The following is a 14,400-nucleotide window of genomic DNA, read 5'->3' as shown; positions in this document are numbered from 1 at the left end:
ATTTGGTACATCGATTTTTTTTTTTTCATTCCAGAATGGTACTGGAAGTCATAATTCAGGGACACTTTCATACATCTGTTAAGGTTAATGTTAAATCAACTGTTGACCAATGACATAGCGCCCACATAGACAATAATTGGGTATAACGTGTCAATATTGGCCCACATGAATATTTAAAAATTAAAAAAAATTAAAAAATAAAACTTGAAAAAATCAATATGCGCCCTACGCTCAATAATTAATTTTGTTTTGAAATGGATTTTTTTGGTCAGAAAGGTTTATTTTTCTTAACTACTATATTTTCCCTGGATCCCAAGACATTGGGGAGAGAAAGAGAAACCCATTGAAAAGCAAATTAATTACCATAGGATGTAAATGCAAGGGCCAAAATGAATTGGTCGGTCGGATCCGAGTCATTCCCCGAGGACCACGTTCAATCTGGGCCTACTGGGGTGCCACTTTCAAAGGCTTCCGGATTCGATCTGCCACCATTTTCTTCAATGCATATGCCATTTCATTTCGGACATGCTACAAAGAAAGGTAGGCCGATAAGTAATCATCATAGGCAATTCAACAGGTGATCAAAATAAAACCACATCTTTATACAGGAATTAAAGTTCCCACAATTCAAGTGGGAATGTATTGACTTCATGACTTAGTAAGTCTTGGTCCTTGGAATTATTAGTTAAGAAAATACAAATATTTGTTGACCTGTAGTGCATGCATAAAGTTAGATAAAATCTATATACTCAAGATTTATTATTCGTTTTAAATGTTGTTTGCCTTAGCCCTTTGGCATGTGTGTGATTTACTTGTAGTGCATGCATAAAGTTGGACAAAATCTATAAAATCGTTTAGTTAATCAGTTGTGGCAAATAAATAGACAATTCATAATGTTTTTACTCATTTGTTTTTTATATAGTTGAATGACTTAATGATTTTATATTTTATTAATTTTTTTAAATAAGATCTTTACAAAGTATTTTATAATATGAACAGTTTTGATCATAAACTTGAAATTTCTTGAATTGAAAACTAAGTATCTTGAGGAAGTTAATTTAATGAAAAAATGATGCTATTGTATATAATGACAAACATAGGCATGGTTGTGGGGGTCGTGGCAACGACAATAGTGGTGGTGGTAGTGGCGGTGATGGTAGTGGCAAATGTGGGGGTTTGGTGGTTGTGACAATAATAGGGTGTGGTGGTTAGGATGTAGAGGTAGCAGCGGTGGCAGCAGTATTAGTGACGATTGTGGTGGTGGTAATGGTGGTGGTGATATAAGGTTAGTCGTTGTAGTGGTAGGTAGTGGCGGTCTTTGTTCTCCGAGGGTGAAAATATACGTAGAATGATAAATAATGTCAGTTTTCCTTAATGAGTCTATTATAAGAATTAAAAATATTCATTAAACACTTAGCTCTGCTTTTTATGAAAGCAAGTCTTAAAATTTCTCATTTGTTTTTGTTATGGATAATGTTAGGAAGACCAAATTTTAACAAAAATGCTACTTTTACCACTTAGTTGTATCATCTTTTGTACCATCTTTCTAATAGAGATAGAACCCATATGCGTTAGCAGGCCTTACTTCTATTAGAGAGATGGTACAACTAGGTGGTAAGTGTAACATTATTTAAATTTTAACCAAATTTGCAAACCAAATGACATGTCACCGATCAGAAATAAGCATTTTAATCAACACTTAACTAATGATTAACAATCATGTCATTTGTTTGGTAAATTTGGTTTAAAATTTTGGTTTCCCTAACATTATTCGTTTGTTATTGTGAGGTGATTTGTGGTTTGTGTTAACCTAAAATGAGATCCATTTTTCTCCGTAATTAGTATCAAATTCAATAGTGAATGACCATATATTTCTTGATTACCAAGTAACCAAAAGAACATTTTCGAACTTTGGTCATTCAAGTTTTGTGACACTTGGTTCATAGATTACTCAATGCCTAAGCTGGAGCATAACAAAAGCATGCACGTGGAAGTAGTTTACATCTCAAAATACAAACTTGCATTAGATTTATAGACTAAAAAATGCCTTTGCAAATTTAAAGAGAAAAAAAATGAGGAGGAAAAATATCTGCTACAAGGTATGGTGGACTTGTATTTGCACCATTAGTGTCACAGTCATATCGATTTTATATGATGGCAAATTTCTTTGAGTTCTTAGTCATCTTAACCAAATTTGGGTGTCATTTCATTTCAAACATGGTACAAAAGAGAAATAGACTGACTTAATTATTTCAGCCGAATCAGGGTTCTACTCCTCCAGTTGGCTTGCAATTTCGTCCTTTGTGCACCTCATCGTCATGTTAGCATCCCGGTGTAAAAAAAATTCACATGTAGGATGATGATTAATAGTAAAATGCCAAAAGCACAATAATTCCCTCATCTTAAAAACAACTACAATCAAGATCAAGAGGCATAAACACAATTAATCAAGAGTGCATTGCCTTTGCCCCTGTTACATCTAGTTTTGAAAAGTCAATATGCCAAGTTTTTTTTTTTGTCCAACCGTGCAAGTGGGTCGGAGTGAGTTTGGTTTCATTTGGTTTTGTATTTTTTTTTTTCGATTTTCGATCTTAACTTTACATGTGTATGCTCATGCAAACTTTCATAACACCTGTGCGGACAATATCAACCATTAGAAACAGATCTTGCAGCCACATAAATTTGAACTTTTTCCATTTATTTTCCACACAAAACAAAATATCTTTCCTTTGCTCATTTCTCATGTTCCTTTATATTTTTTCTTTGGTAAACCGATAAATGTCACCAACAATCTATGACACGGTACATTTGGGTGGGGGATTTTCAAGCCATGATTGAAAACCAAATTATAAAAAGAAAATACCACAAAATAAGAAAATTCTTCAATAGTACGTAGTCATGAATGATAAAAAAATGAATAGACAAGACTGAAAATAGACTATTCAATATTTGTGGAAATCTTTGTACAATAAAATAACCAATCGTTCTTATTTTCCAATGCATTTTCTATTTCATCTCAAACACACTACAAACAAAGGTGGGCCTACAAGTAACTATGAGAGGCAATTCAACATGTGACCAAACCGAGGAATTAAAGCTTCCCATTGACTTCATGACTTGGTAATTTAAAGTCTTGGTCCTTTGAAATTATGAGTTCATAAAATACAATATTTGTTGACTTGTAGTGCATGCATAAAGTTGGATAAAATCTATATGGTCTTTCAATCAACTATAACAAATAAATAGACAATTCATAATACCTAATCTCAATTTACTACCCTCAAGTTTCTTGATTTTCAACATTTGGTACATCAAATTTTTTTCATCCCAGAATGGTACCTGAAGTCATAATTCAGGGACACTTTCATACATCTGTTAAGATTAATGTTAAATCAGCCGTTAACTAGTGACATGGCGCCCACATGGACAATGACTGGGCACCACATGTCAATATAATCAATCAAATGTGGCAAATAAATAGACAGTTCATAATGCTTTTACTCATTTGTTTCATAGTTGAATGACTAAATGATTTCATATTTCATTAATTTTGTTAGATATGATCTTTACAAAGTATTTAAATGGTTTGATCATTAATACGAAATTTCGTGAATTAAAAACTAAGTATCATGATGAAGAATTCCCTCATCCACTGAGTCATGAACAAAATTAATTCATAATATTAAATATTCACTAACAAGTGAAAATGAATACAACTAGACTTTTAAAAGTTGCAATTTGAAGGCCACTGCTCTATTCTTTCTTTGGTAAAATCGATAAATGTCACTGACAAACTATGACACGGTATATTTGGGAGGGGGATTTTCAAGCCATGGGATTGAAAACCAAATTATAAAAAGAGAATACCACAAAATGAGAAAAAAATTCAATAGTATGTAGGGGTGGACATAGGTTGGTTTGGGTTAGTTTTGGGCCAAAATCGAAACCGACCAAACTAGGTCTAAAACCGATAAGGTCGGTTAACCGACAATGACGGGTTGATTTGGGTCAATTTTCGATTTGTGTGAAGATGAAAATACATAACAAATTCATTTCCCAAAAGCTATAGAACGTAGCACCAATATGAGTGATTGCTCAAAGAAAAACACAAATGATGCAGCTCAAGGAGAGCACCAAAGAACAGCTACTACCTTCTCCAAATGGTGACCCTATTTTCCTTCCATAATTTCACTCATCTCTGCTTTTTGGGCACATAAAGGTTGCCTTTTCTTTTTGCTATTTTCTTTTTGAATGAAAGGAAAAAGGACTCTTAAACTATTTAGGTTTTATTTTCATGTGGTGTACCCACGGTAACTCGTAAATAATTAATTATTTATATTACTACATGTATTAATTATGGTTAGAAAAATAAAATAAGTATATGCGGGTCGGTTCAGTTAACCGCACCTGAAGAATTTTGAAAACTGTTTGCCAAACCAATTAAGATCGGTGCAGTTTGATTTAACCACCAAAAATTTAAAAAAAAAAAAAAAAAAAAAAACAAACCAAACCAACCCATCGATGCGGTTCGGGTAGTTCTGTTAGTTTTTTTTTTTTTTTTTTTTTTTTTTTTTTTTTTAAATCCCAGCCTTAGTACGTAGTAAAGGCTTTGGGGAAGTCGAAATAGGAGAGCAGTCATCCTGGGGTGGGGTTGCTACTTAGATGCTTTCAGCAGTTATCCACTTCGCACTTGGCCACCCAACATTTATCGTGGGCATGATAACTGGTACACTAGAGGTGCGTCCTTCCCGGTCCTCTCGTACTCGGCAAAATAGTCCCATAACTTCAGGAAAATGGGTGCCCCCAATTGCTCAAGATACCCTTTTTAGCTTCTAGAAGAAACTCTGTTATAGTCATTTATGTACATTCAATGTACTCTACGAATAGAGGAATACATAGAGTTGAACAATGAATGATACAGAATGAATAGACAAAATTGAAAATAGACTGTTGAATACTTGTGGAATCTTTGTACAATAAAATAACCAATAGTTCTCCTCCTTTTCCAATGTATTTTGCCATTTCATCTCAAACACGCTACAAATAAAAGGTGGGCCTACAAGTAACTATCAAAGGCAATTCAACAGGTGACCAAAACGTAGCCACATCTTTAATTATACAAATCAAAGTTTCCTATTGACTTCATGACTTAGTAATTTAAAGTCTTGGTCCTTGGAATTATTAGTTCATAAAATACAATATTTGTTCGCTTGTAGTGCATGCATAAAGTTGGATAAAATGTATATGGTCTTTTAATCAATCAGTTGTAGCAAATAAATAGACAGTTCATAATACCTAATCTCAGTTTACCACCCTTAAGATTCTTGGTTTTCAACATTTGGTACATCAAATTTTTTTCATCACAGAATGGTACCTAAAGTCATAATTTAGGGAAACTTTCATACATCTGTTAAGGTTAATGTTAAATCAGTCGTTGACCAGTGACGTGGCACCCACATGGACAATGAATGAGCGCCACATGTCAATATAGTCAATCAACTATGACAAATAAATAGATAGTTTGTAATGTTTTTACTCATTTGTTTTTATATAGTTGAATGACTAAATGATTTCATATTTTATTAAATTTGTTAGATATGATCTTTACAAAGTATTTGAACGGTTTCGATCATTAATACGAAATTTCTTGAATTAAAAACTAAATATCTTGAAGAAGAACTCCCCTCATTCATTGAGTCATGAACGAAGTTAATTCATAATATTAAATATTCACTTACAAGTAAAAAAGAATACCACTAAACTTTTAAAAGCTACAATTTGAAGGCCACTGTGCTATTTTTTCTTTGGTAAAACTGATAAATGTCACCGACAAACTATGACACGGTATATTTGGGTGGGAGATTTTTAAGCCATGCGACTGAAAACCAAATTTTAAAAGGAGAATACCCGAAATGAGAAAATTCTTCAATAGTACGTAGTAATGAATGATACGAAATAAATGGACAAGATTGAAAATAGACTATTCAATACTTGTGGAAATCTTTGTACAAAAAAATAACCAGTAGTTCTCCTTCTCCAATTTCATCTCAAACAAGCTACAATCAAAGTTGGGCCTACAAGTAACTATCTAAGGCAATTCAACAGGTGACCAAAACATAGCCATATCTTTAAGGGTTTTTTTTTTTTTTTTTATCACAAATGGTTTTTGAGATTGATCAAACTCATCATTTTGGTCCCTCACTTTCAAAATCAATCAATGTTGTCCCTGACATTCACTACCGAACATCAATTTGGTCATTCCGTTAAGATTCTATCAACTATTCTATTAGTTCATATGCGGGACCCACAAATCCAATAAAATGGTGACACGTGGATTACACAAAATAAAGATTTTTATCGCAAATGGTCCCTAACATTGATCCAACTCCTCATTTTGGTCCTTGAGCTTCAAAATCGATAAATTTGGTCCCTGACTTTCAGTATCACACGTCAGTTTAATCCTTCCGTTCAAGTTTCGTCAATACTTTTTGTCCCACTAATTCAATCATATGGCGCCAAGTGAATTAACTACAAGACATTTTTTTTTTTTTTAAAAGATTTAAAACTAAAAGTAAAATAAGAGACTGAAAACCAAAACTAAAAGGGAAAAAAAAAAAAAAATCATCATCGTCTTCATCAGGGTATGCTAAAAAATAAAAGGAAGGCACCATGACACCACTAAAGTACTTGGCCTCATGAACTCACTCCTCATTCTCTCTAGTTGGTTATAATCCTATCAACTTTGAATTGAATTTGGATTTGATTTTATCGAATTTAGATTTAATTTTTCTTCCAATTGGGGTTGTGGGATGCAAAAATGTTAGCGCGGAATACTCGTCCGTTGGTTCACTCTTAAAAAAAATAGTTTCTTACAATTAATCCACGTGGAGCCATATTGATGAAATTTTAACGAAATGACTAAATTGATATGCGATTGTGAAAGTCATGGACCAAATTCATCGATTTTTGAAACTCAGGGACCAAAATGAGGGGTTGGACCAATGTCATGGACCATTGCGATAAAACTCTTATTTTGTGTAATCCACATGTCACCATTTTATTGGATTTGTGGGTCCCACTTGCAAACTAACAAAATAGTTGACGGAATCTTAACGGAAGAACTAAATTGATGTGGGGTAGTGAATGTCAGGAACGACATTTATTGATTTTGAAAGTAAGAGACCAAAATGATGAGTTTGATTAATCTTAGGGACCATTTGTGATAAAAACCCTATCTTTAATTATATAGGAATGGGTTTTTATCACAAATGGTCCCTGAGATTGACCAAACTCATCATTTTGGACCCTCACTTTCAAAGTCAATCAATGTCGTCCCTGACATTCACTACCACACATCAATTATTCTGTTAGTTTGTATGTGGGATCCACAAATCCAATAAAACGGTGACACGTGGATTATACAAAAGAATGGTTTTTATCGCAAATGGTCCCCCAAACTCCTCATTTTGGTCCCTGAGTTTCAAAAATCAATAAATTTGGTCCCTGACTTTCACTATCGCACATCAATAGAGTCATTCCTTTAAAATTTCGTCAATATTGTTTGTTAGTGTGCTGATGTAGTCCCACTAGTCCAATCATATAACGCCAAGTGGATTAACTATAAGAAACTAATTTTTTTTTCTTTTAGCTTTTGTTTTTAATTTCTTATAGTACTTTTAGTTTTAAATCTTAAAAAAAAAAAAAAAAATTATAGTTAATCCATGTGGTGCCATATGATTGGACCAATATGACCTTATTATCACACTAACAAAAAATATTGACAAAATTTTAACGGAATGACTAAATTGATGTGCAGTAGTGAAAGTCAGGGACCAAATTTATTGATTTTTGAAACTTAGAGACCAAAATGAGAAGTTTGATTAATGTCAGGGACCATTTGTAATAAAGACCCTTCTTTTGTGTAATCCACGTGTCACCATTTTATTGGATTTATGGGTCCCACATGCAAACTAAAAGAAATAGTTGACGAAATCTAAACGTAAGGACCAAATTGATGTGCGGTGGTGAATGTTAGGGACGACATTGATTGATTTTGAAAGTGAGGGAGCAAAATGATGAGTTTGGTCAATCTTAGGGACCATTGGCGATAAAAACCCTATAGAAATTAAAGTTTCCATAATTCAAGTGGGAATGGATTGACTTTAGTAATTTAAAGTCTGGTACTTGGAATTATTAGTCCTGAACATACAATATTTGTTGACCAATTGTCACATCCCGGCCCGGGGCGGATCACTTCCCAGGCCCGCTCCACCACCGTAGCACGATATTGTCCGCTTTGGGCCCCGACCACGCCCTCACGGTTTTGTTTCTGGGAACTCACACGAGAACTTCCCGATGGGTCACCCATCCTGGGAGTGCTCTAGCCCCCTTCTCGCTTAACTTCGAAGTTCCTACGGAACCCAAAGCCAGTGAGCTCCCAAAAGGCCTCGTGCTAGGTAGGGATGAGAATATACATATAAGGATCACTCATCTGGGCGATGTGGGATGTCACAATCCACCCCCCTTAGGGGCCCGACGTCCTCGTCGGCACACCACGACCAGGGTTAGGCTCTGATACCAAATTGTCACATCCTGGCCCGGGGGGGGACCACTTCCCGGGCCCGCTCCACCATCGTAGCACGATATTGTCCGCTTTGGGCCCCGACCACACCCTCACAGTTTTGTTTTTGGGAACTCACACGAGAACTTCCCGATGGGTCACCCATCCTGGGAGTGCTCTAGCCCCCTTCTCGCTTAACTTCGGAGTTCCTACGGAACCCGAAGCCAGTGAGCTCCCAAAAGGCCTCGTGCTAGGTAGGGATAGGAATATACATATAAGGATCACTCCCCTGGGCGATGTGGGATGTCACACTTGTAGTGCATGCATAAAGTTGGATAAAATCTAATACTTAGTATCCGTTTTAAATGTTTTTTGCCTTAGCCCTTTGACATGTGTGTGATTTACTTGTAGTGCATGCGTAAAGTTGGACAAAATCTGTAAGATCGTTTAATCAATTAGCTGTAGCAAATAAATAGATAGTTTATAATACTTTTATTCATTTGTTTTTATATAGTTGAATGACTAAATAATTTCATATTTAATTAACCTTTTTGGATATGATCTTTACAGAGTATTTGAACGGTTTCAATCATTAATACAAAATTTCCTGAATAAAAAACTAAGTACCTTGAGGAACAACTCCCCTCATCCATTGAGTCATGAACGAAGCTAATTCAAAATGTTAAATCTTTACTTAAAAGTAAAGAGGAATACCACTAGATTTTTTAATTAAAGTTGTCGTCTAGAGGCCATTGTGCTAGAAAAAGGTAGAATATTTTTTTTTTAACCAAACACTTTTTTCTTGTTTAACTTTAAATTGAAACAGCTTTTTGTGAAAAAATCTATATCAAATGAGGCCTTAGTGTTACAAGTTTACACAAAGGGTGGAGAGAATAAATTTGTTATATTTACACCTTTTTCTTTCATACTTTTTGAATTCCTTGTTATATATACACCAAGGAGTGAATATAATAAATTGGTTACAAACTCTTAATTCAGATTCGAACCTAAGACATTTTTATTACAAATAAATAAAATCATTAATCCAATATTGCACCAAACGCCATACTAATTTAGTCAGTACTATCCGATGGCTATTTATCATATCTGATTGAAATAGTCAGTACAGTCCGAGGTACCAAATGAGGCCTTAAGGAGTAAAATAGGCTAAAATAATAATAATAATACAACCTTGGCAAGAACGACATTCTACAGAATATATGACTCATGCTCCTTATGTAATAAAGAGAATGTGATCTAAAGATGTTAAATTCCTGGGACCTTAGAATTGTCAATTGGTCATTGACAATCCGGATAGATCTGCACATACTATGTCTTCTCCCTGGCAAGTGACTAGTCTCGAGCTATTGGTGTGAAAGAGACCAACGCAAGTATGTAAGTGCTCAATAGAGGGTGAGTTCACTGAACGCGATCAACCAAGAGTTCGCATACTTATGTTATATGTAAACTCACTAGTTGGGATATACAAAGTAGTCATTTGACCTAAGACACCACAGTTGCCTTATGAGTATGTCTTTGATCATTTGACGATGTAACACAGAGCATGCCTCATCTTGGGCATGTTCCTAGTATTGTTAGGGTCGTTGATTTATTCGTAAAGACATGTAAGTGTACAACAATGGATCTCTAACCTTCAAACTGTTTAGGGAGAATAGTTTATGATGTGTTTAGAGTCTCTAGCCATAGCACATGAATGTGATTTAGGAAGTAAGTTCCATATCACATTCAAAGTAATCATATAGACAAGAGAATCATATTAAGTGGTAAACATGAATAAACAATCAACCAAATAATGTAATCAAGAGTATTGATATCGAGAATACTGTATTGCTTTTATTCTCAAACTGAATAGGCTATCCACTTCTTCTGCTTAGTTTGGATAGCTATGACATACTGCCCTACGTGTCACTCATATTTGTAGAAGTCCTAAGAATTAGCAATCATTGATCTTTGCTAATGAGAGAATACAAAGATAGGAATTTTTTTTTCTTTGGTGACATTTGAAGACGTAATTTTCAATGAATCATGAAGTGTTCCTCTTTAGAAACACGAGAAAAAAGAAGAATCTATTGCGTCTTGTCGTTAAAATGTTCTTAGTCCAATTAACATTAGAATCAAACTCAATTTCCGCCGCCCTACCTTAGTAAGGTAATTAATGCGACTACTTTTACCACACAAAATCAAAATGTCGTGGGTCACTCAGTATGGTAATGGGACTGTACATTTCGATTACTGTCGAGTGATCAACCAATGACTCTTTTCAAACACTACATGACCTATCAATTTCACAACGTGAATAAGTAACGAAAATTGTCAAGAATATCTTTAGGCCACATGTTCACAGGGGGCCAGCTACGGAATTTATTAATATGGGAGCTTATTACATGAACAACACTTATCGAATGCAATAACTTTGTTTAACAGTTCAAACTCTCTGTGACGGCTACAAAAAAACACAAGTTCAACAACCATAACTTCTTAGTACATGTTACTAAAATAGCTACTTCCCTAGAAATGCTATAAATTTCATTCCATTTTTATCTGACGCGGGGGACTCTGTTGGGAAACTGTGTTGGGACCAATAAGTCTCCTTGGAGGAGTGCCTTCCAACAAAGGTCTCCCATAGCCTTCTGAAATAGGCCTTCCGGTGCCCACAAGGGAAGTTCTCCTTCCACCGTGCGTTGGAAGAATGAGGCGGAATGTCCAATTCAGGACCTTAGGCGCAAACACCCTGTACAGCAGGAATATGTCATACCAACTTGGATACTTAACGTATGAATCTCCTCGACAAGCCCCAGCTACAATCAACCTTGCAAAATCCTCCACAGGCCCACCGGTCACATGTACCTACGACAATATAAATGTCCCACTGATTGGAATGAATAGATATATATATAGCACATTTGAGGTACATTTTCTTAATAAAAAATTAAGCGATTAATTTGTCTGCTCCGGGTACGAAAAATCATTCCAACCAGCATTAGTGCAATGCCTCGTTGGGCCAACTTAATGAAAAGCAATACCATCGATCAATCAGTAGCTCTTACCTCCCTCTCTTCTTTCCACTGCATTTCAGCCCCCTCCTCTAGCATGAACTTGCCTCTTGTCATTTCACTTCCAATCCACCCGTGAGTTGCAATTGTTATCCCTACCTCATGGTTTACTTCTAATCTCAAGGTCTCATAAAAGTTAACCAGAGCTGCCTTTGCCGCCTGGTAATTCAAACACAACAAAAGGATAGTAATAAATTGATGCTTGCTAGCTCTTTGATATAGTTAACTTCGACTACAAAAACTGGTCCTAAATAAGTTTTACAAGAAAGTTTGACAGGTCATGGAATGCATCCTAACCACTGGGTAATTCTAATTTGATGATGACGTATACGATTCTAGTTCCATGTATATTTCTCCTTCTAAAATGTTGAATATACTTGATCAATATTCCCATAATAATATGAAAAGATTAAGTAATATATACTCACAGCATATAAACTCATTCTCGGCAGAGGTAACCAGCTCTCAACTGATGCATTGACAATGATCTTTCCATTAGTTTGACGTAGGTAAGGAAGAGCAACATATGTTGGATAAACATTCCCCCAGAAATTTATATCCTGAGACCAATGATATTCAGAACCGCAAAACCTCATTGATAGAGAATTTGCCTCATAAGAAATATAAGTTTGTATTAAAAATGTAGTGCAAACTTTTGGACTTCTGCTCATGCAACTTTGCAATCCTTACCAGCAATTGGGGAAAGACAGACGTGTCTGTAACTTCCTCGAAGTAGAATGTATGTCCTAGACTTACTGTATTTACAAGGTGATCCACTGCAAAATTAGAGACAAATCAAAATAACTACTTTAGTTTCAGAATTAACATCATGGCAGCAGTGAAGGCACAAAATTCTTCTCATGGAGAGATTATGTAAGAAATAGTTACTAGTTTAGTATTAAACAAAAGAAGGGAAGTTACAGAACGGGACAGTGAAGGCTCGTGACAGCAAGCTCTTCTCCCTAACCTTTCCGTTATATTATTAATGCGCAAGCGCACCCCTTTAGAAAAAGGGGCGTAAGCACTTCACTCGCTAGGGGATGGGATTCATTCACTTGCATTCCTGCTAGCAAAATCATGCGGAGTGCAACTATAGAGCATTTTTCTTTTTCCGGTTTAGTAGGAAATCAACTTAAAACAAGCACCACTATCTATCATCAGCTTACAATAAATCATTTATTTTAGCCATATTCCAGCAACTGCTACTAATAAATACAACTCCTTCATATATATATATATATATATATATATATATATGTGCTTAATTAACCCATGAGGTTTATCAATAGACGTCAGATGTCAAACAGTTGCACTCTCTAGACAAACAAATATATCTAAGAAATTAAAAGTCCACAACCAAATTGGGTTGGAGTACTGGTATATCCTATCTCGGCATGTGTCTGTAGCTTTCGTAGTTGTAGGTTACTGTGAAAAATGTTCAAATGTACATAAATACTCTACTTAATTGAATAAATCTGCAGTCCCCTAGTCCATCTCTGTCATGCTTAATTATGACCTTTCAAGTGTACAACTTTTGTTTTTAAAACTACGGCTTTCTAAATAATCAAATTTGTCCCTGGCGCATACCTCGGCCATAGAAGCTTATCGTTTCACTGATGAAACGCCTACATTCCTCTTCCTTGACAACGTCAGCGGCTACAATCATGACATGCTTTGCACCCATACGCCTTGCATTCTCACTGATCACTCGCAGTCTGTTCTGTCTTCGTGCCACTAGTACAAGATTTGCTCTTCTCTTCGCATATTCATATGCAATTTGCTGCAATCACAACCCTCATGCTACATCACACACACACACACACATACATATATAACCACTTTTATCAAACTATCAACGTATCGGTGATTATGTTCCTGTATTGTATCCTCTTACCTATCATATACTTACACAATCTGAATTGTGTTTTAGAAAATTAATATGTAATATACATGCATTGTTAAGTAATTAAACATTTGCTAAAGTTTCAGAGTAAACAAATTTATGTTTTGGGCAATTTTCCATCATTTTCATCTAACGGTTAGCGATATCAATATTAAATATCACTGTCGATATTTCCATAAAAACCGATATTTAAAACCTTGCTTGAAACAAGATGAACTTCAAAATTAATGGATAAAATTATATTTGGAAATAGGGGACTTATAATTACCTCTCCTATGCCAGAAGAAGCTCCTGTAATTATAACAACCTTATCTTCGACTATTTCACTGTTGAACAAATTGTAAAGCCACTCACAACCGGTGACGAAGGTCAACGCTGGCCAAGCAAACGCCACCATCACTAAACTTGCCGGTGGCACCACCCAATTCAACACCGAGTTAAACAAATCCATCGGTTCGGTTCGCAAAAAGCGTTAACTAACCCTAATTAAACACACAACAGCTTTGCTTTTTTTTGTTTTTGGGGAACTGATGATGGTCCGAAATGTGATCGATCAAATTCAGATGGGAATAGATAAGATCGAGAGAGAGGAGTTGATGAGTTTGAAATAATACAGTGGGCAGTGGTAGTGGCAGAGATGATCAACTTCAACTCACAATATCATTACATGCAAGGAGGGCACGTCACGTGTTGATGGCAAGCTCTTGTGGTGACGAATGGAAGGGTTTTTGGAATTTCCTGCATGAGTTAGCGTGCTGCTCCAACTTGCCATTTGCTCAGATGTAGCACCTGTAGAAATGATATATTTTCACTATCAATCTTGTAATAACACTCAGATGTTTTATATACATCTTACACACACA

The 14,400-nt window shown here is 35.4% G+C and overlaps 1 protein-coding gene across 1 annotated transcript; it reads right to left on the bottom strand.

Annotated features, from left to right (window-relative positions):
* Positions 1 to 10,935: 10,935 nt before the first annotated feature.
* Positions 10,936 to 13,996, bottom strand: LOC137729266 (11-beta-hydroxysteroid dehydrogenase B). The gene is made up of 6 exons (XM_068468142.1): positions 13,806 to 13,996; positions 13,222 to 13,414; positions 12,325 to 12,410; positions 12,063 to 12,194; positions 11,629 to 11,793; positions 10,936 to 11,428 (listed from the first exon to the last, which is right to left on the bottom strand). The coding sequence occupies exons 1-6, from the start codon at positions 13,986 to 13,988 to the stop codon at positions 11,108 to 11,110; spliced, it is 1,080 nt and encodes a 359-aa protein (XP_068324243.1). The 5' UTR covers positions 13,989 to 13,996; the 3' UTR covers positions 10,936 to 11,107.
* Positions 13,997 to 14,400: the final 404 nt, after the last annotated feature.

The sequence above is a fragment of the Pyrus communis genome, chromosome 1 (assembly GCF_963583255.1).
Source record: "Pyrus communis chromosome 1, drPyrComm1.1, whole genome shotgun sequence".
NCBI lineage: Eukaryota > Viridiplantae > Streptophyta > Magnoliopsida > Rosales > Rosaceae > Pyrus > Pyrus communis.
This window is presented reverse-complemented; position numbering and strand designations above follow the sequence as displayed.